At 40.8% G+C, this 21556-nt stretch overlaps 1 protein-coding gene across 2 annotated transcripts in view; it reads right to left on the bottom strand.

Annotated features, from left to right (window-relative positions):
• kalrna (kalirin RhoGEF kinase a) overlaps positions 1–21556 on the bottom strand; it is a 200152-nt gene that overhangs the window by 72390 nt on the left and 106206 nt on the right. For both annotated transcript variants that reach the window (XM_089002867.1, XM_089002868.1), the window contains exons 27-38: positions 21037–21219; positions 20846–20967; positions 18094–18160; positions 17595–17704; positions 17037–17106; positions 16870–16959; positions 15376–15468; positions 15151–15262; positions 14666–14856; positions 14303–14404; positions 14077–14225; positions 10333–10435 (exon numbers count right to left, since the gene is read on the bottom strand). In XM_089002867.1, the coding sequence (XP_088858993.1) occupies positions 10333–10435; positions 14077–14225; positions 14303–14404; positions 14666–14856; positions 15151–15262; positions 15376–15468; positions 16870–16959; positions 17037–17106; positions 17595–17704; positions 18094–18160; positions 20846–20967; positions 21037–21219 (1392 nt within the window). The remainder of the gene's footprint in view (positions 1–10332; positions 10436–14076; positions 14226–14302; positions 14405–14665; positions 14857–15150; positions 15263–15375; positions 15469–16869; positions 16960–17036; positions 17107–17594; positions 17705–18093; positions 18161–20845; positions 20968–21036; positions 21220–21556) is intronic.

The raw sequence follows: 21556 nt of genomic DNA, 5'->3' as shown, positions 1-21556 counted from the left end.
GATTCTGATTCTGAAATTGGCAATTTCTTCCAATTATTCAGTCCTCATCGACAGTGAAGAATTATCATCTATTTTTTTCTTAAGCTTCGAGTTTGATCAAACACTCGTGTTGGTCGTCTATGGGCGTTCCTTGTTGTTATCTGTCATGTGATTACACACAACAGGAAGCACACATACCCGCGCAACCGGCTTGTGAGGGTCATATGCTTCAAGGGTGCAGCGTGACAGCAGCACAGTGAATGAAATTGCGAGCCGCACAATCACGCTATTGATTTTATTTATCGCGCTCGTGGCTTTCTGCACAGTAAAGTCTTTTAATAACCACCATCGCATATGCTTGTCTGCTAAATGAGTTTCTGTGCATCGGTAAGAGCAACAAGCATCTGAAGGAAGGAATCAACCCTCGTGACACGTTGGGTGGGGGATTTCCAAAAAACTTGGGATGGTCTGGGTTAGCAGCGCCAAACATGACGTGTTTTTCCCGCTATGACCTCACAGCACGGGGCAGCCCGTGTTAACCCATCGCCACAGCTGCCGTTAGACAGTCACATGATCAGAAGTGGTCGGGCATGAATCCCATTTTTGCACCCCTCAAATATCACCTTACTGCTGACATAGCAAGTCTTTCATTTTGTGAGTGTTTAAGTGTGTGCGTGTGTGCGAGTGTGTGCGGGGCTTGGGGTGTAAGCCAGGGAGAGGCTAAGTTAGCGCAGCAACTACAAACATACTGTATCAAAGAGGACATGAAGGAAGGAACTATGTGATGTACACTCCTTATGTCACCTCACATAATAATAATAATAATAATAATAATAATAATAATAATACATTTCATTTATAAGCGCCTTTCAAAAAGTCTAATGTTTTAGTCAGCATGCAAGATATACTTCAAGCGGGGATTTTTTTTGCAAAAAAATGCAGTACAGATATTGTACATTGTTATGTCATTGGAATTATTTCATGTGAAATATATCACCACCAAGTTTTTGTCGATGCTGACAATTACAACCGCAGTGGAAAATAAATAAACACTTTGTTAAATAAATAAATGGCAGTTTTACTCATCTTTGTTCAATTTTTTTGGGGGGGCATCGTGTTAAATTAAATTTTACAGATGAAAAGTCTCAGTACTCTGTCTGGTAATTTACTCTGAGGGTGAATACTCATTCCATTATTGGTCTAAAAAAAAAAGCATTATTAAACAACCATAATCCTCACTGGTAATTTCCGAGATGAGACTTTGGTCAGGCCTCTGATTGGTTAAAAGTGTTAGATTTTTTGGGAGGATTTTTTTATTATTATTTTTTTTAGGTTCATGCAGATTGTAATGTTTGGCCATAAAACACACAGACAAATGCACACACACGCACACACTCACAGACACACACTCACAAAACCAGTGTGAAGAAAAATGGCTGCATGTTTCACCTCCAAGGAAGAAAGCTAAAATGGGGCTTTTGAAACCACAGAGGCAATGATGCCTAGAAAACAACTCAATAGGACGTCTATTTTGTCTGGACTGACAACACAACATATTTTCATTAACATTTATTTTTATACAGTCGTATTTGGCAAAATCCACTTTTAGTGGCCACCTTCAATTCAGCACCTGACGGTCCACCAAAAACTATGTTTGGCTATATGAGGGTTTCAGCGCTACCCCTGTACTTTGATGAATATTAGAGCTGTGAAACATAATGTGTTGACAAGGAGTTAATCCAAAATTCTTTTCACAGTGATCCATGATCCTCGGTTTATAACTGGTCACGTTGCAGAAAAGCGTCAGATGCATCTACGAGTGAATTAATCTTAAGTCACCCCTCCCAAACTCTCTATTTTCTATTACTACAGTTTGATTTAAGATAGCTAACTATGCCCAACCTGGAAATTGCATCATCCCATGATGTCAGCTCTCTGAAAGCCTGTTAGCTTGTGCCCTTCTGCGTGTCGTAGAAAAATGACTCAGAGATACAGTGTACTCCAGTATATTAGCTCAAACATGTTAGGATGTGTAGTCATAAGAAAGATTTTCGTCGTACAGATGCTCCCCAACTTACGATCATTCATGTTACGAGCAATTGTACATACGAACGTTTTTGCGGGTCTGTCAAAAAATGTTTGGACAGAGATGCTGTAAATTTTGTATTGCGCGCCTTTTTCCGGCCGAGCTTGCTTGCGAATGGCTGCGTACTGAGCTTCACGCACACAGACACATTGGAGGTTTCAAGGGCTGGATGTTTACGCGACGGACACCAAGGCTATGTGCCCGGCATTCAGTGTTTGACTTAAATATACATTTCATACAAAATATAGCATAGAAGCAACTTATAAACAATTTCACCGACGAACAACCGCTCGGAACGTATTTTGTTTGTAAGGTGGGGAGTGTCCGTATTGACAGCTGACCTAAGGTTGAAGCACTTTTGGTGGACAGGCCAAAGCTATTCAAGAGAGTAGCACAATTGCCCTGGAAAGGAGAGGAATGAAGATCAGTCGCAGTAAGACAGAATATATGTGTGTGAATGAGAGTGAACCAAGTGCAAGAGTGATGCTACAGGGAAAAGAGATAAAGAAGGAGGATTTAACTGTCTAGCAATGGAGAGTGTGGAAAAGAAGTGAAGAAGCGTGTCCAGGCAGGCTGGAACGGCTCAAGAAAAATATTATTATAATATATATATATATACAGGGGGGGGTCCCGCGCCTCCCCCAACCTGAGAGTAGGGACCTATCATAGCTGTGTCCGGCGCCACCAGGTCTGGACATTAGGGATATACAAATGGGGCCGATACGACCAGTCAGACTTTAGTTCGCTGACGAAGCCTCTTGGATAGGAGGCGAAACGTCCGAAACCTTCACTTTTGTACAGATGACGGCTGAAGAAACCTTCTCATCGATGGACCACTCCTGTACGACTGAGAGCTTGCACAGACGAATATATATATATATATATTATTATTATTATTATTATTATAATATGTGCACTGTGTGATAGAAGAGATTCTGCCAAGATTAAAGGAAAGGTGTATAAAACTGTGGTGGAACCAGCCAAGCTATTTGGACTGGAGACAGTGCCACTAAAGAAAAGACAGGAAGCAGAGCTGCAGGTAGCAGCGATGATGATGGTGAGGTTTTCTTTGGGAGTGACAAGGTTGGATAGGATCAGGAATGAATATATCAGAGGGACAACTGATATCAGAGGTTTTGGAGAGAAAGTCAGAGAGGCCAGACTGAGATGGTTTGGACATGTCCAGAGGAGAGAGAGTGACTATATCGGGAGAAGGATGCTGAGCCTTAACTGCCAGGTAAGAGACCAATAGGAAGACCAAAGTGTAGGTATATGGATGTTGTCAAAGAACCCATGAAGGTAGCTGGTGTGAGAAAAGAGGATGCACAAAACTGGGTTAGATGAGGACACTGATTCGCTGTGGCGACCCCTGAGGGGAAAAGCCGAAAGGAATAGAAGTATGTTTAATCATTCAGATTATTCGGAAGAGCTGTTAACGACACTCCTCTGCGATGTGTCAAATTTCAAAGAAGTTTTTATTATTACCTTACCTTTCTGTATACACATGACTAAGATGCTCATTTTTTTTCGGTTGAGTCAAGTTGAGTCAAGTTCTTGTTTGCTGACATATGAGTGATCATTTTAAACTTAAGTCAACATTTATTGTACTGATGCATAATCATACGATAGACTGTATACAACACAGTGGTGCTTCGATTACATTCCTCCGTCCATCTCGAATGGGAGTGACACGAGGAACATTACAGGTGAGTCTGCTTGTCTGGTAGACTTGCTGCTAGTGAGTGTTTTCATTTTACATTTGTGCATTTGGCTGTTTGTATCGATCAATAAATGGCTTAAAGTGGGCTGGCCCACTGTAAGCCTCTCATTGTCTTTTTCATTTCACTCAGCAAGTGTATCTGAAGCTCATAAGCTGTGGCACTTATGATTAAAGGTACCACTCTATTGAGTAACAGAATGTGTGACTATCAATTAGAAGTTGGTCGTCACCATAAGCATTGAGATTTTGCTTCACCATTGTGAAGGATGTTTGCCAGGGAAGATTTCTCACATGTACCCAGAAGTACTTGCTCACCCAGACCTTTACAGCAACTTCCATAAGGTTCCATCTCAAAAGGACTTCTGCAAAAAAAATCCAAAGCAAAAGTGTCGAGATGCTCAGATTTCAGTCAGGACGTCTTGCAGCGACCATGGCTAATGGCCCGCTTCCTGTCTCTGCGCCTGTCCTGCCAGGCGCGTGCACACACGCCATGTTTAACCATTAATCTCCTCCTCAATCAGACACACATGCATGATGCCGTAACACCATCCTTGCACGTTTACGAGACGTTAAGTGAATGTCAACATAGCGCGATGATCAACATTAGCCTCATGCAATCAATGATTAAACTTTTTTTCTCCCTCAAATTGTCTAAAACGCTCCCATTGTAAGTACTGTTCTTACACAGCAAGACTCACAAGCATCCCCCCCACACACATTTTATTGTGGCAAACGCAGAAAAACTATCATTTGGGTATAGTACAAATGGTGGAAAGGAGTCTGTGACGCAATGTCTGATTAAAATATGATCAGACAAGTGATGGTAGCATTTTTAAAGCTCTTTCAATTACCAAATTCTGCAATTATTATTTTCTCAAAGTATTCCAAGTGAGCTTCTTAGATTCCAATATTCCTCGATTCATTCATCATTAACTTTTTGTCATTTCCAGGAAAACAAGTGTAATGCAGTCAAAGAGCAACAATACGTCCCGCGGTTACACTGCCTACCGCTCATGGTCCACGCATGTACTCACTCTGCTGCTCTCTTTAAACAGTTTAAATCTCATCCACTTTGGCATGTCCAGCGTTCCCCGTCGTTTCTACCCTTCAACAACCAGCAACCACTTTTGGACTCAGAAACACGCCCACATGCTGGCTCGCTTGCTCCGTCCCTCCCTCGCTTGATGAACAAACAGCTGGAGCGTGTGTTTGTGTGCAGCGCTTTGCCGCTACTCTCTGTGTTGAGTGTGAACAACAGCCATACGTCCAACAGATGGTTGCTGGGCTACACTGAATGCATTTGATTCATGGGAACACGTGCCGCCCATTTCAAGGAAAACCAATTTTGATTTAGTGCGCTGTCTAAAACAAAATATTCACTCTACTGGCCAGAATCTGACTTCCTACCACGAATTTAATCGCTTACAGGTGAATTTATGTCAATTTTCAATGTCGTATCCTGGGACTATAGTGGACCTATGTTTAGGCAGGAAAAAGGGTGCAAGGACAGAAGAAAAATTGTTGCAGTGAGGGTTGTTGTGAGAGCTTCACAATGGTTTCAGCAAGACGAGGCCACACCTCATACAGCCAACAAAACCATTGTTTGGTTGAGGCAGAGGTTCGAAGAGAGACTCATAAGCAGAAGATGCAATGTGGAATGGGCCCCTCACTCACCAGATCTTAACCTCCCAGATTTTTATCTTTCAATTGAAGAACTGAAAACTGCCTTAATAGCAAAAATAAGAGCCATCCCGAAAGAGGAGTATGTAAAAGTGATTGACAACCTTATCAGACGAGTACAGGTTTGCTTGCAACAAAATGGTGGACATTTGGAACACATCTTGGGAAAGCCATAAACCAGGGGTGTCAAAGTCATTTTTGCTGCGGGCCACATTGTAGTTATGGTTTCCTATCGAGGGCCATTATGAATTTGGGGAACCCATTAGAATGTTTAAATCACTTCAAATATTACATATAGAGCACACAGCAAATTAATGAATAACTCGTTTTCAAATCTGAAGTCAAGAATAATGACTTTTATTGTGGTTGACATCCAAAAATATGAAATTTTGGCTCAGATTTTAGCAATCACCATGGAATTTAACAAGTTTGATTTGCTTTCGCGGGCCGAAAAAAATTGATGTGGTGGGCTGGATTTGGCCCGCGGGGCTTGACTTTGACACCTGTGCCATAAACTGAATAATGTGTGGTTGTAATTTGAAATAAATAGTTTTTTTAATCAAAGCCAAAATTGAAATTTTCATGGGTACGTGTCTTTTTGGGGCACCCTGTATCTGTATCACCTTAAAATACCATAACAAAAAATAGCTTCCTAAAAGTTCTAAAAGTAAATACAGTTGCAAGAACACAATTTTTGAAAACATAATTTTAAAAATACCATGAAGGACTTTCATCATAAGTTTGGGAAAAAAAGAATAGATTTTCAGACTGACGTCCTCCGACAATCGACTCTGTGCTTGATTAATCGAGGACTGTAACTCACAGAACTCAAACTCAAGGTTCACACACCAGAGCGAACACACCACAGCATTTACGTGGCCCATGAAAGCATATCATCAGTCAACATTATCTTGCTACAGGGGTGGCAAACCCGAGGCTCGTGAGATGCATGTGGCTCTTTGGCTGCTTCAATGTGGCTCCCGGGCTTTCACACGACAACCAAAACGCCTCGCTGATTGCGCTTCCTTTCAAACGTTTTTGAATACACAGAACAAACCGCATCGGCCTATCATCAATCCCACTACTTGATTGACATAGAGGGCAGCCAATCAGATGACTGGATCACCACTCATGCGCAGAAATCGGTGCTAAGTGGTAAATGCTAAGTCGACTGCAATCGACCAAGAACCAGCAGATTAGTCCCAAGTGGACTGCGAACGGTGGGAGGAGGAAATTGGGGACAATAAGATGCGTGTGTTTTTAGGTTTCATTTATGTTTGGGCGCTCCGGCTGTTGCTCGTTGTGCATGCAATGTTCGTGTGTGCATGGTCATTTGTGCGTGCGTGAGTGTGTGTGTGTGTGTTTGTGTGTGTGTGTGCGTGTGTGCATATGTGTTCGTGCGTGTGGCTCTTTGCAGTAACATAATTTCAATCTCTGACTGCTTGGCTACCCCAGCCTTGCTATAATCAATCCAAAAATTCTAAATTGTCATTTTGAGTAAATAATCATGTTAAGATTTTGTCACCCTTTTTACAGTAACTTTTACAATAGTTGAACAAACTGCTCTTCTTGACTTCCGAGTATAAAACACATAATCTCCCAATTGGTTGAGTAAAATGTAAACATGCGACGATTTGATTCAACAATGATCTGGTTTCATCATGATAATGAGGCGTGACATAATTATAAAGTTCTGCGCAGCGAAAATGAATTTGACACTCCTGCTCTAAATTGCTTATTGATGTTAATATGAGCGTGAATTTATGATTCTTTGACCGGGGACTCATCCAGGATGGATAGCGCCTCTCGCATAACGTTAGCGGGGTTCAGCTAAAGCTCACTTGCCAGCCAAATGAGCAGTATAAAAAATGGATGGACGGATGGAAAACCTACTTAAACACCTAAACCTCAGGTGGACACTGTAAAATAATTCATCTTAAAACATCACTTCTGAACAACAACTGTGCAATTGAGAAATGTATTGGCCACAGGGAAACAAATTATTTCTGATGAAAGGATTTGACACCAGTTTGAGTGTTATCTGGAATGGAGTGTGTTAACTTTTGAGTAATCTTCACTCAGAGAAAGAGAAAAAAACAACACGCACACACACACACACACACGCACACACACACACACACGCACACGCACGCACGCACACGCACACGCACACACACACACGCACACACACACACACACACACGAGCACGCGCACACACACACACACTTGCGCAATGGAACATCTGACGATGCCAGCATGGTGCTTGCTATCGTTTAGTTAGGCCTCTTTTAGTGAGTTGTGGTTCACTGTGATCTTTTAAAAACCTTTTACATAACACCATCAACAGTTTGTTGTTCTTGCTCTGACAAAGCTTCACTGTATGCTTGCTTTATTGTCGAATATTACAAAATCAAGTATGTTTTAAACATATATTAGATTTGCTTGTCAGTGTTCCTTTTTATTTGGCTCTAAATAACAGCTAAATATAAAACTTTCACTTGTTCTCTTTGCATGAGAAAAAAATAACCTAGTCTAAGTAGTTTTATAAAAGAGGAAAATTTAAGTGGATTTTTTCCCCTCTTATTAAACGCTGTTGTAGTGGGGTAGGATCCCTTGCCGACCCCCACTTCCCCAAAATAATAAAATAGGCATCTTAATATGGGCCATTTGATTCCCAAAAAAGATGCTCTCATTGCCAGAAAACATTAGCACAGCGACGTGCAACATCCAACCTCCCCCTCCCAAAACTTAGTGATACTTTAAATAATAACAAGCATCATTATCATTGTCAGTTTCATTCCCTACCCCAACTGAATTTTAGTCAAGCAAGTGAACCGCTACATGGTCAGTGAATAAATAAATCATGAAAAAATACAACCATTACTGGCAAGAGTTTTAAAGATTAATTTTCTTGATTTTGAAATCCATATATGTGCTTTAATGGGGGCTAACAGAAATCGGAGAACATTTGATTTGATAGGCTAAAATTCCAACATTTATGTTGGAGAGTTTTGTCTTCTTCAGTTTGGTTTTGTTTTCTCCTTTTCTTGTCATTACGGGCCCATTGTTTCATTTAATTAGTTCCCTCAATGCTGTCTTTTTTAATTTGTTTGTTTGTTTTTGTTACTGTCACATGGATGTTTATCTGTCAAAAGGGGTGTTCACACGGCAACTTTGACTTTGGTGTAGCACAGGGGCTGCCCTGTTGAACCTCATAGTTTGCGAAAACTGCTCTTATCACTAGTCACTAGTGACAAGAGCATATAGGCCAGAGCTAGCACACTGTATCAGTAGTGAGCTGCATATGCAAAAATATTGATATCTATCTACCTACCGACCTACCTACCTACCTACCTACCTACCTACCTACCTACCTACCTACCTACCTACCTACCGACCTACCGACCGACCTACTGACCGACCTACCGACCTACCTACCCACCTACCCACTCACCTACCCGGCCCACCCACCCATCCATCCATCTATGAAATTATGTTTTGTTATCGATCGATCGACCAATCACACCGTTACCCTAATATGGGTTCTTCCTTCTTCTTTCAGAATCAGAATCATCTTTATTGCCAAGTATGTAGAACACAGAAGGAATTTGTCTCAGGTATAACACGCTGCACTAGTATCATAATGAGAAAAATAAGAAAAATTGAGGCACTATACAGATCTATTTGGGTTATTTTTTAGAGAGTTAATGGCTTGGGGGAAGAAGCTATTTAAATGTCTGCTGTTTAAATTCTTGTGGTCACTCATCATTTCAAAAAATGTGCTCATGCTTTTCTTTGCCAAGACGAAACTGGTGAGAAGCACCTCCACTCTGACCAAGGTGCAAACTTTGGAAGTGAACTGATTGCTGAGTGCTTGCAGTTGTCAGACATTGACCAGTCCCATACGCCTCTGCCTCAGGAAACACATTTATCCATGTACGTTGACTTATTCACTCCACATTTTAAAGGACAACCGACGTCTCCGGACAAGTTGTGTCCATAATGTGTAAAATGGCTTCAAATGACTTCTATTGGGCGTATTTTAATAAGATTCCACCGCATATAGCTATATTTTACGTTTTAATACTCGTGCTGAACATTCAGGAAGTCTTGTTTTTGAGTTGGTGACGAGTCCGTACGTGACGTCAGAAAAGGACCGCCTCCTCACCATAAAAAAGATGCATTGTAGCGTCTTTCCATCACGTCAATGTATTTTGCTGTATGTTTTTTTTAAACCATGTCTTACACCCAAAAGCCGCCAGCAGAGGGAGGCAAACTCCATGGAAAGATAGTATCAGCCTGTGGAAACGAGCTGATTCATTCCTCACCGGAGCTGGTCGCCATTTTTCTGCCTCTTCTTGGGTGAGACATTCCCAGCCGCCCGTTTGCCTCAAAATGGCCCAAATAAATTCTTTAATCGATTGCAAACATGTATGCTTTGCTCATCAGGACTATTTGAATCATATTCATAACTGGATGTGTAACAAGAAAGCATATTCTCCGAATCTGAAGCCATTGTTTTGATTCACAAGCAAGGCAAGACGGCTTGGCGTGACGTCACGTAAGAGGGGCGGGACTTTCTGAAAATGCCCAATTCGCAGCTCAATTTTTTGCAGATTTTGGACACTTTAAGTCATTTTTATTGGTGTTTTGCATTTGACTAAAAATATCATACTGCATGTTTTGGATATTTAAGATGCTATAAAACGTTTTTCTGGTGTCAGTTAAAAAACAAAAAAGTGACGTCGGTTGTCCTTTAAGAGCACCACAAAATGGTGAACTCGCGACACTATTTGGGGCACTGCATAATCGATCAGGAGTGATTCCGAATACAGATGACTTAAAAAGGGGAACTTGCTTCCTTACCTTGTCACTGTCCACTGTGTTCTGCGAGGTTCGGGATGCGATGGAAATGGTGTCCGGTTGGCTACTGCCATCCCCCTGACTGTCTCCATCCTCCCCTCCATCCCTAATCATAAAAGCATGCAGAAACAATCAGAATAAGCATTTGTATCTGTGCTTGAATCTTGAGAGATTCTATCAATAAGCTAAACGAGCTCCGTCGAAAAAGCGTATTTGGACACTGTTTGGTGTGGAGTAATAATTAATAGTCTTCTTTTCCTTTGGGCTTTTCCTTTCAGGGGTCGCTTCAGTGAATGAGTGTTCTCCATCGAACCCTGTTTTATGTATCCTCTTTTCACATATAAGCTACCTTCTGTCCTCTTTCTTGACATTCATAAATCCCCTCTTTGGTCTTCTTCTCAGCCTCCTGCCTGGCAATTCATAACTCGTTTCCCAATACAGTGAGACCTCAACTTACAAATACCTCAACTTACAAACTTTTTGTCTCACAAATTTATGAAAATTAAACCTTATAATAAGCACTATTTTCATAATACACACCCACCACGGTTGGCGGAGTGATCTTCGGCGGAAGCACCAGAGGTTAAGTTATCAACAGTCCTTATGGAAGGTGACTCTCCTTCCATAAGCCATCAATGACCATCAAAAAGGTAAATACAACTTTATTTTACGGCACAGTTTATTTCTTTAATTACAGTCGTCATGTAATGCGCCGCTCTTTCCAAACAGCAATTCCCTTTGACCTTCGACCTCCAACGCCAAGTGACTATGATACAATGCAGTGTATTTCTTTCATTACAATACAATAGCACATTTATTATACATAGAATAAGGTATGTTGTGTGTAGTTTTAAGGCGTATTTAGTTGAAAAGTATATTTTATGGAAACCCGGGAACGGATTATTCCCATTTTAATGGTTTCCTATGGGAATTATTTTTTTGAGATACACACTTTTCGCCTTACACACTCTGTCTGGGAACCAATTAAGATCGTAAGTTGAGGTCTCACTGTATATTTACTCCCTCTCCTCTGGACATGTCCAAACCATCTAATTCCCACAAATCAGAGAGAACATCTAATATGCATTTGAGTAATTTTAGATCCTCTTGTTGCATGTGTTGCTTCCTGCTAAATGTGAAAATAGACATTGTTTGAAGGCTGATAATTACTGTAACATCCATGCTAATTTACATTATTTTTTGTTTTCTCAAAGTGAATGAAGTGTAAGGGTTTTAAACTGTGCAAGTTAAATGGTCTTTCTATATCATGAATTTTCCCAATCATGGGTAAATCTGTAACCCACAGGTGTCAAAGTCAAGGCCTGGTCGCCATATCTGGCCACCCACCTCTTTTTATTTGGCCTGCAAAAGCAAATAAAACTTTCTTAATGCTTGCCAAAGTCTGAACCAAAATTTCTAATTGTCGCATGTAAATCACAATAACAGCCATTATTCTTGACTTCTGATTTGAAAGCTTGTCATTCATTAATTTTTGTGCGCTCTATTTGTAATATGTGGAGGGAATTGAACATTTTTATGGCTTCCCCAAATTTATACTCGCCCCCGATAGGAAACCGTAACTAAAATGTGGCCCACGGCAAAAAAATGAGTTTGATACTCTTGGTCTAAACCAGGGGTGGGCAAACTTTTTGACTCGCGGGCCGCATTGGGTTCTAAAATTTGACAGAGGGGCCGGGCCAGGAGCATTTGGAGGGAGTGTTTGGGCCGGAAATACTCGGAACAAGTTATGTCCATAATTTATAAAATCACTTCAAATGATTTCGACTGAGCGTATTTTACAAAGATTCCACAGCATATAGCTATAGTTTACGTTTTAAGACTTGCGCTGAATATTCATGAAGTCTTGTTTTCGAGTTGATGACGATCCCCATGTGACGTCACGTTTGGACCGCCCCTGACCGAGAAAGCGACACACAATGCATTTTGGGTACTTTGTTTGGTCTGAAAACTTCGTGTTGATCCGTGTTGATGGTGAAATTAGAAGGAAAACACATAAATAATGCCATGGTGAATCGTTGTGTGTTGCACCAAGACAACTATTTGATATTCGCTGACACAAATTCCCAGCGGACAAATCAGCCCATTTCCAACGGAGCTTGGGCGCAATCTTCTGCATTTTCTGGGTGCTACATTGCTGTCATTGACGGCTCGAATTGATATGGGAGTACTCCTTGAATCAATTGCAAACATTTATGCTTTCCTCTTCAGAACTATTTGAATCATATTCATAACTGGATGAGTAACAAGAAAACATCTTCTCCGAATCTGAAGCCATTGTTTTGATTCTTGAGCAAGGCAAGACGTCTTGGCGTGACGTCACGAACAGGGGGGTGGGACCTTCTGAAACTGACCATTTCCGGATTCATTTTGAAGTCATTTTTATTGGTGTTTTTCATTTAACTAAAAATATCAGCCTGCCTGATTTGGGTATTTTAGATGCTATAAAACGTTTTTCTGATGTCAGTGGGAAACGAAAACAAAAAATGGTGCCGGTTGTCCTTTAAATGTCGTATGTACAAACCTCATAGCACAGTAAGAACACTACAACCCAATTTATTAACTGTCTTTCAAATGTGAAAAATATCCCTGATCAGTTAATAAATTTGTCTCAAGGAATATGGCGTTTACATACTATTTCGCAGATACTTGGAGGAGGAAATGGAAATAGATGAAAATAACATATGCACTGTGATTTATCAAGATTGCGTCTGTTTTTAATAAGTTTCCATCGAAGGGGCAAAGTTAAAGAAATCAACATTTATTGAAAAATGGAATCACTTAAAACATTCAAAACATATTATTACACAACGAAATATTCAAGCTCAATAATACCTACTTGTGTTAAATTCCGCCAAATCATAGATGGTTTGTCCTGCCCGCGCGCTCAACAAACTCCTCGCTGACGCCCTCGCCTTCACGCACAAACAAAACACGTGTACCGTCGCCGAGCACACAAACATCGACGACCTGCAGTTGAAATTTGCATACTCGGCACGGCAGCCAATCAGAAGCCTGCTTCTTTCTTCCGGACTTTCGCAAGCGTTATAAAGTCGTGCAATTGCATGTCATTTTCCAAAATAGATGCACAGAACCTCAGCCAGGAAAGAAAGATTCAAAAGAAGCTAACAACATATGTGACGCTACAAAACGTAAATTTACATTAAACCGTGACTGTAACGTCTACGTGAGATTTATGAAAGGGGCTTAGTGGCTCGTAGGAAGCAATGCAAACGTTGCATTGTGCACCACAATGACAATCGACTACTGCAGCAAAATCTACAGCCATGCACATGACCGTAAATTAAGCAAGCTAGCATTTGTAGTAGGTGCATTCTTGATTTAAAAAAAAAAACTTTTTTTAATGTGATTAGTTGTCTCAGTGTGCTTCCAGTTGTGAAAAATGGGGCAGGCAACTTTTCAGTTATCTGCCCTGTTGTTCGCTAACTATTTGTCATGAGTTTTAGATACTGTTTGTACTATAATTTGGGCAAATTCGGCGGGCCGGATTAAAAAGCCTAACGGGCCGTATGTGGCCCGCGGGCCGTAGTTTGCCCATGTCTGGTCTAAACTATTCTTTGTGACAAATGGGTGCTTGTTGTATTTTATGTTTTCCATGTGAATTTATCCAATTAGCAACTAACAGGCAGCCTTGTGACGTTCGTTTTGTTGTGACAAGCATTAACATTGAAATTAACACACATTGTGTGGAAATACTATGGACGTCACCTCTTGGCATAATTGCGAGGTTTGGTGAGTGTTGCCGCTTTGGGGAGCTGAACTGGCTCCTTCAGTGCGCCTTTCAGGTGAGTCATTCTCTCCTGGATTACCTCTCTGATGTTCTTTATCCACTCCTGTTTGACTTCTACGCTGGACGCCTGCATGAGAACCAGAGCATTTACACACATTTAACCACATTGTTTACTATTCAACATACGTATTTGCCTCTACTTGCCTTCAGTACAGTTTTATTATCCGAGGAGGGAGTTCGCCCAGCCCAAAGTGCAAATTTACATGGGTCGCCTTCGATGTGCTCCGTCACCCCTAACTCAGATGTCTGCAGTACAAATCAAGAATGTGACCTCTGACATTTTGTTCTATTTCTTCTTTTTCCTTCCTCTTCCTTTCATAACTTTGCTGTTGTGAATTGGGAATTTATCCATTGTGAGAAAAATAAAGGTTATCTAATCTAATCTAATGTGACCACAAAAGTTTTGTGCTGGCAGTGATACACCAAAGAAACATCCACAGAAGCTGAAGTATTTTTTTTGATGGAGGCAACGTTTGTTTTGTACCTCACGAAGCGGACCACACTCACCAGTAGTCTGTGTTTGTACTGGTATTTGGTTCTGCCCACTGAATCTTTAAACTCCTTGCTGAAGACCAGTGAGAATTCAAACAGGAACAAGTGTCGGTCCCGCCCCTTTCGGATGAGTGAACGTGGGTCCCAAACCTGGAAACTGTCTTGCAGAATCAACTCGCCCTGCACATCCAAGTTCTCCTCAAAACCTGTATTAGAGGACAGAAACCGAAATATTTGTGCCGCGAGGTCAAGGTCAGAAGATGAAAGGATCTTTTAGGGAGGGAGGGACGGACGGGCGGGCGGACGGACAGACGGACAGACAGACAGACAGACAGACAGACAGACAGACAGACAGATAGACAGATAGATAGATAGATAGATAGATAGATAGATAGATAGATAGATAGATAGATAGATAGATAGATAGATAGATAGATAGATAGATAGATAGATAGATAGATAGATAGATAGATAGATAGATAGATAGATAGATGCTTTACCGTCTAACATGGCAAGATGCATGGCATCGTTGGCTCTCTTTGGCACACTAAGCATCACCTCCAGGCCATCTTTGATCTCCCCTTTGCCCTCCTCACAACATGACAGCAACTCCTACAGCACACCAGTTACCATGCGGTATCCATTCTAATCATTATCATCATCACCATCATCATAATTGGGAGCATATTATTAGGATTCCAATTATTATTACTCTTCTGTCCCACCTTGAGCAGCAGCTGGTACTTGGTGATTCTCTGCACCGGTTTGATGAGGTATGACGAAATAGAGTTAGCCAGGCCACTTCGCTGTTGGATGTCCTGCTCACGGAATATACATAGAATTACAAATTATGACAGCAGTCTTCTGCCAAAAAAATTGCAACAACATCATCAATATAATGAATCAGACTAATTTCAGAATAACAACCCACCCACACTCACACATGGATATATATTTACACATGTACATATAAATACGTACACATATGTACATATTTATAATTACATGGAGACAGACAGATCATGATTGTATGTATTTTCTCATAATTAATTCATCCATTCACTCATTTTCTGATCTGCTTATTTAAACAAAGGTTGCGGGGTGCTGTTGCCTATCCCAGCTGTCTTCGGGGCAGCAGGCGGGCACACCATGAACCCTTTATCAGCCAATCGCAGGGCAGACAGACAAACCATCATGAACGCTAACACTCAGACCTAGGGACAATTCAAAGTGTTCAATCAGCCGGTTGTCTCCCACATTCCAAAAAGATGCATGCTGTTTTTGAAATGTTGGAGGAAGACAGTAACATGGAGAAACCCAACACAGCCCAGTGGACAACATGCAAACGCCACACACGTAGGATGGAGCTGGAATTGGAATTGGTGCCTCTGAACTGTGAGGTTAACCACCAGCCTACCAGGCCACACTTTCTAATTATTTTCGTTTATTTATCGTTACCTCATTTCTTCTCTGGTTACAAACATCCAAAAAACGTGCCAAGACGGAGGCTGTTCACAGCTTCTGTGAAAATACTATCCTCTGCTGGAAAACCAAGGTAACTACAAATTACTACAAACTACAAACAGTACAGTACTTTAAATCCCCAATTTTACATAGCACTTGTCATTGAAAGGGTCACAGGTGAGGGCCAACCTTTGCGGGAACCCTTTGCCCTGGTGGCCAATAAATCACAGGAAACACACAGACAAACAACCACTCATATTTACACAACTTTACTGTCTTCAATTCACCTAATATGCACATTTTCAAATGTGGGAGGAGAAAGAGTAAAACTAAACTCCGCGCAGGAGGGCCTCAGTCGAGAGATTGAACCCAAAACCTTGGCTATAGTGTGACCACCATGTTGCATGCTGTCCCCTTTAGGCGGGGGACACCTTGAACTGGTTGCTAGCCAATCACAGGGCACATAGTGAGGAACAGCCATCCATGCTCACACTCACAGCTTTGGACAATTTGGAGTGTTCAATCAGACCAGAGTAACCAAAGAAAACCCACGTAGGTACAGGGAGAACATGCAAACTCCACAGCTGCATTGTGTGGCCAACGTGATAACCAGACGACCACCATTCCGCCCGACATGAAGATTCATTTTTAATTCTTAAATTTCCTTTAGTACTTGATTGTCTGATGGCAAAAACAGATAACCTGGTCTATTTCTGCAATTACTTAAAATGTAATTAAAACATGTAATTACTTACATCAAAAAAGGTGCCCGCGTGCTCTTGGATGAGCTGGCTGGAGTCGGGTTTGTTCTTGCAGTAATCCACGTAAATATGGAATTTATCCGCCTGAATCACATCAGACGCAATGAGAATATGCTCATTCGTGGGATAAAAATGGTTCTAACAGTTGAATCAGGTTTTACCCATGTGACGAAGCAATGGCCCACATCCTCTGGCAACTGCTCATAGTTGACAAGCTCCTTCAAGAAAATACTGCAAGTGCACACACGCACGCATAAGAAACATAGCAGTCATATGTTCTTAATGAATAATAATAATAATAATAATAATAATAATAATAATAATAATAATAATAATAATAATAATAATAATAATAATAATACATTTCATGTATTCATTTATTTCATTTATTTATTATTCCTTTCAAAACTCTCAAGGTCACTTTATAGTCACAGGATATTTTTTTTGTGGGTGAGCAGCGAAAGCCACACGCGGCACTTAGAAATTGGGTGAAAAATAATGCAAGCTGTTGTAGCGCCTAACTTTTGTCCATGTAGTGCATCTCGTATTAGGTGATTCTGTACAACAATCCAAATTTCACACAATTTTGAGCGGTGTTTCTCGTATTAAAATTTTGAAGCTGCTGTAGAAATACCAATATGTAATAATAGGTATTCTATTGCTAAATAGAAATATAGTAACATGTAAATGAACAAAAATAAGTCTGAAAAGTCCCTCACGTGTTGTGGAACTCGTAGATCTCCTGCATGTTGCCGAAAATGATGTGTTCCTTGTTGGCAATGGCAGACGGGATCTCGTCCCCGCCTCTGTTCATCTCACACAAATATGTCTGGAATGCACAGGTATGACTACAAATTAATTTTTCATTTACTTTTTCAAAAACACTACCAACAAAAAAAGAACCTCCACAAAGCTTTGGATATTCGTCATTTCATGGCTAAAATGAGGAGAAATGTAATAATAACAACAGAACAAATTACAATCTGAACATTTTCATCCAGATGCTTCATAGTTGATGTGGGATACTCTAAATTGCTACCAAATGCATAATTGAGATGTAATGTGGATTAAATGTGATCATACAGTACATGGCAATGTGTGAAGTCCAACGTAGGTGTGTTACCTTTAAATAGGTAGACAGGAAGTTGCAGGAATGTATGTTTTTGCCTGGAATTACAATTTGAAAAGCCAGACGGAAAAAAGATTTATTTTTCTCACCTCCAGACATTCCTGGAGATCTCTGACATAAGTCTTCTCTGTCTGCAGGAGCTCGGCCATGATGAACCTGAAGAAAAACAGTCAAGAAACAAATACAGTGATACCATGCCTTACTTGCTGGACTCTGCTATGATAGGTCCCTGCTCTCAGGTTGGGGGGAGCAGTGGACTACTCCCTGCCACTCCACTGATTGTTCCTATTGTTCTGTATAACGACTGGCCTGAATGCCCCATTTCCACCGGTATCACCTCATCAGTATTCCTAATCCTATTTTGCCTAAGTAAACTATTGTACGAACGATCCCAATTGAACCTCACCCCACCAAACCGGTTTAATGAAGGATTGTTTTATGAAAATTGCTTCTTTTACTCCCCTTTCAAACCATCTATGTTCTTTTGCTAAGATATTAACCTCATTGTCGTCAAATGATTGTTTGCTATATTTTAGGTGCATATGTACTGCCGATTGAGGCCCACTAGTATTATCCCTGCAATGTTGATAAAGTCTTTTTGAGAATTTGTTTAGTCCACCAATGTACTGCTCTTTACAATTTTCATTCTTGCAATGTATTGAATAAACTGTATTACTTTGCTTTTCATGTGGCAGCCTATCTTTTGGGTGCACTAATTTCTGCCTTAAAGTGTTTATCGTTTTGAAATAAGTAGGAATTTTGTGTTGCCAAAGGACTTTCTAGTTTTTCAGAAACTCCTGCAATGTAAGGTACTGCTACTCCTCTCCTTTTTGTGTCTTCAGAATTTTGGGTTTCATTCCCTATTCTTTCTTTCTGACATTTGTTAAATGAGCACTGAGGGTACCCACAGTTTGTGAGTGCTCTCCTGATATGTTTTGACTCCTTTTCTCTCCCTTCAACGCTTGTTGGTATTAGTTTAGCCCTGTGATGGAAGGTTCTGATAACTCCCAGTTTGTGTTGTAAAGGGTGGTTAGAATCGAAAAGTAAGTATTGGTCAGTGTGCGTAGCCTTCCTAAAGACTTCTGTTTTTCGCGCTCTGCCCTCTTTTATAATTACTTGACAATCCAAAAAGGCTAGTTGTTTCTCTTTAATGTCCTCACGAGTAAATTTAATGTTGAGGTCTACCGAGTTGAGGTGATCTGTGAAGGATTGAATTTCTTGTTTTTTAATTATGACAAAAGTTTCGTCCACATATCTAAACCCGTATCTAGGTTTTGTCCCCGGGAAGGATGTGAGGGCCTGTGTCTCCATCTCTTCCATGTACAGATTAGCCACTATGGGTGAAACTGGTGAGCCCATAGCACAACCATGAATTTGTTTGTAAATTTTTTCCCTAAATTGAAAATACGTAGTATTAAGGCAGATTTCCAATAATTGGCAGATGTGGTCCGGTTTAAGTTTGGTTCTTTTATGCAGAGAAACGTCTGCCAGCAGTCTCGACCTCACCACTGAGACTGCTGCTGGGGTTGGGACAGATGTAAAGAGAGAAGTCACATTGTAAGATGCCAATGTTTCCTAAGGTTCCAATATGAGGTCTTTGATCCTCTCCTGTGGTGTTCTCTACGGGATATTCTGTGTTACCAACCAACGGAGCTAAGATCGTCTTTAAATATTTGGCTATTGTATGTAGAGGAGTCAATGCTACAAACAATGGGTCTGAGGGGGACCCTTCTTTATGTATTTTTGGCAGGCCATAGATACATGGCGTGGCCTCTCCCGGGTATAATCTAAAATACATCTGTTTGTCTATATGTTTACCTTTCTCTAACTTTTGGAGACAGTCTATCAGTTCTTTCCTGTATCTATTGGAAGGGTCCCTTTTTAGTTGCTCATAAATGGAAGAATCACAGATGAACCTAGTTATTTTGTCTTCGGAATCCGATGTGTTGAGAAGCACTGTACACCTACCCTTGTCTGCTGACAAAATAGTAATATTTTTTTTCTTTTTGTAGAGTAGTTAACGCCTTTCTCTCTTCTAATGTTATGTTAGACGGAGGTGGTTTGGCACTTCTAAGAAGGGATGATATTTTAATGCGCAGATCATCTGCCTCTGCATAGGAAAGTTTGTTATTTTTAATAGCCGATTCAGTAGCTGTGATGTAGTCTATTGTAGGTATTGTTTTAGGAGTTACCGAGAAATTTAAACCTTTGGTTAGTACCGCCTTTTCTGTCTCTGAGAGATCTCTGTCTGACAAATTTTTGATCCAATTCTCCCTTGAAATCTGCTCATACCTAATTTTCCCGTGTTTGCAAGTAGCTGTGATTGTTTCTGTAAAAGTAATTTTTGAAATTTACCCTTTTGTCTCTCTTTGGTTTTGCGGTGGTGCCTCATGTATCCGCATTTGGTAAATTCGCACACTTCCTGATAGATTTTGTGGGTAACTTCAGTTTGTAATTGTTGATAATAAGTTTCTATTTCTGACTTTAGTTTACTGACGAAGTTTCTTGGATAAGAAGCGAAACGTCCGACACCTTCAAAGAAGTACAGATGACGGCTGAAGAAACCTTTTCATCGATGGACCACTCCTGTACGACTGAGAGCTTCCACAGAAATAGTAGTAGTAGTTGTGGTGAACGAGGATAATTTGATTTCACCTTGTGAGTTTAGTTAAAACAGGCACCATTTCTCTTTCTGGTCCACAGACTGGGCCTCCATTAATGCAATGTTCATGCGAGGCAGAGCCAACCTGGCCCAATTTGTCAAAACAATGTGTGTTCAGTTAAAGCAGAAAAAATGCTGTCTCAAAACTCTGGTTTGTTTAGTTTCCAAGTTGCACTAACTCTTTCTTCCTCGCCGACTTTCTCTTCTCCTCATTGACCTCATCGTTGGGCTCCCGCAGTTTGATCTCGGGGTCGTCCGACAAGCTGGCAGGAATAATATCCAACTCTAAGTCCTTGTTGTCCTGAAAAAAAGCATGCTGTGATTGAACATAGTGTAAAAGTACGGGATGACAAACATGAGCTCTTCCCACCTCTGAGGAGAGGCCCAGGTTCTTTTCCAAGCTCTCCTGGTACCTGACCATTCGTAAGGAGAAGTCGCGGTAGCGGCGGTCTACCGTGCTCACCCATCGCTTCAGCTCCACAACATGGACGTGGCCTTTTTCTACCAGGTTGTCAGCCAGCTGGATGAGGAGCTTCACCTTCTCCCTTGTTTGCTGGTGACACGAACCCACAAATTAGAGCACACTTTTTTGTTGGGCTCTCAACATGGGTCAAAAATGGTAATGTCTCCTTCCATTTAGACAATTTCTGACATATTTTCTACTTTATCGCAAGGTAGAACAACTGCACTGTCATGCAAGGATCCCCAAATTGGGGTGGTGGTGGTGGCGGGGAGCGGCTCCTAATGTCAAAAATTAAAGTGAATGGACCATATTGAAAATCTTATGCAAACTGCTTCATGCTTTTTTTAGGTAACCCTTTGCATCTACGCATTTAATTAGCATTCTATAAATGTTTATAAAACAAGTAACACCATTATTGGAACCATGG

Source organism: Hippocampus bargibanti, linkage group LG08, assembly GCF_051943395.1.
Source record: "Hippocampus bargibanti isolate YZ-2025 linkage group LG08, ASM5194339v1, whole genome shotgun sequence".
Classification (NCBI taxonomy): domain Eukaryota; kingdom Metazoa; phylum Chordata; class Actinopteri; order Syngnathiformes; family Syngnathidae; genus Hippocampus; species Hippocampus bargibanti.
The sequence above is the reverse complement of the archived record's forward strand: the minus strand, read 5'-3'. Positions and strand labels throughout refer to the sequence as shown.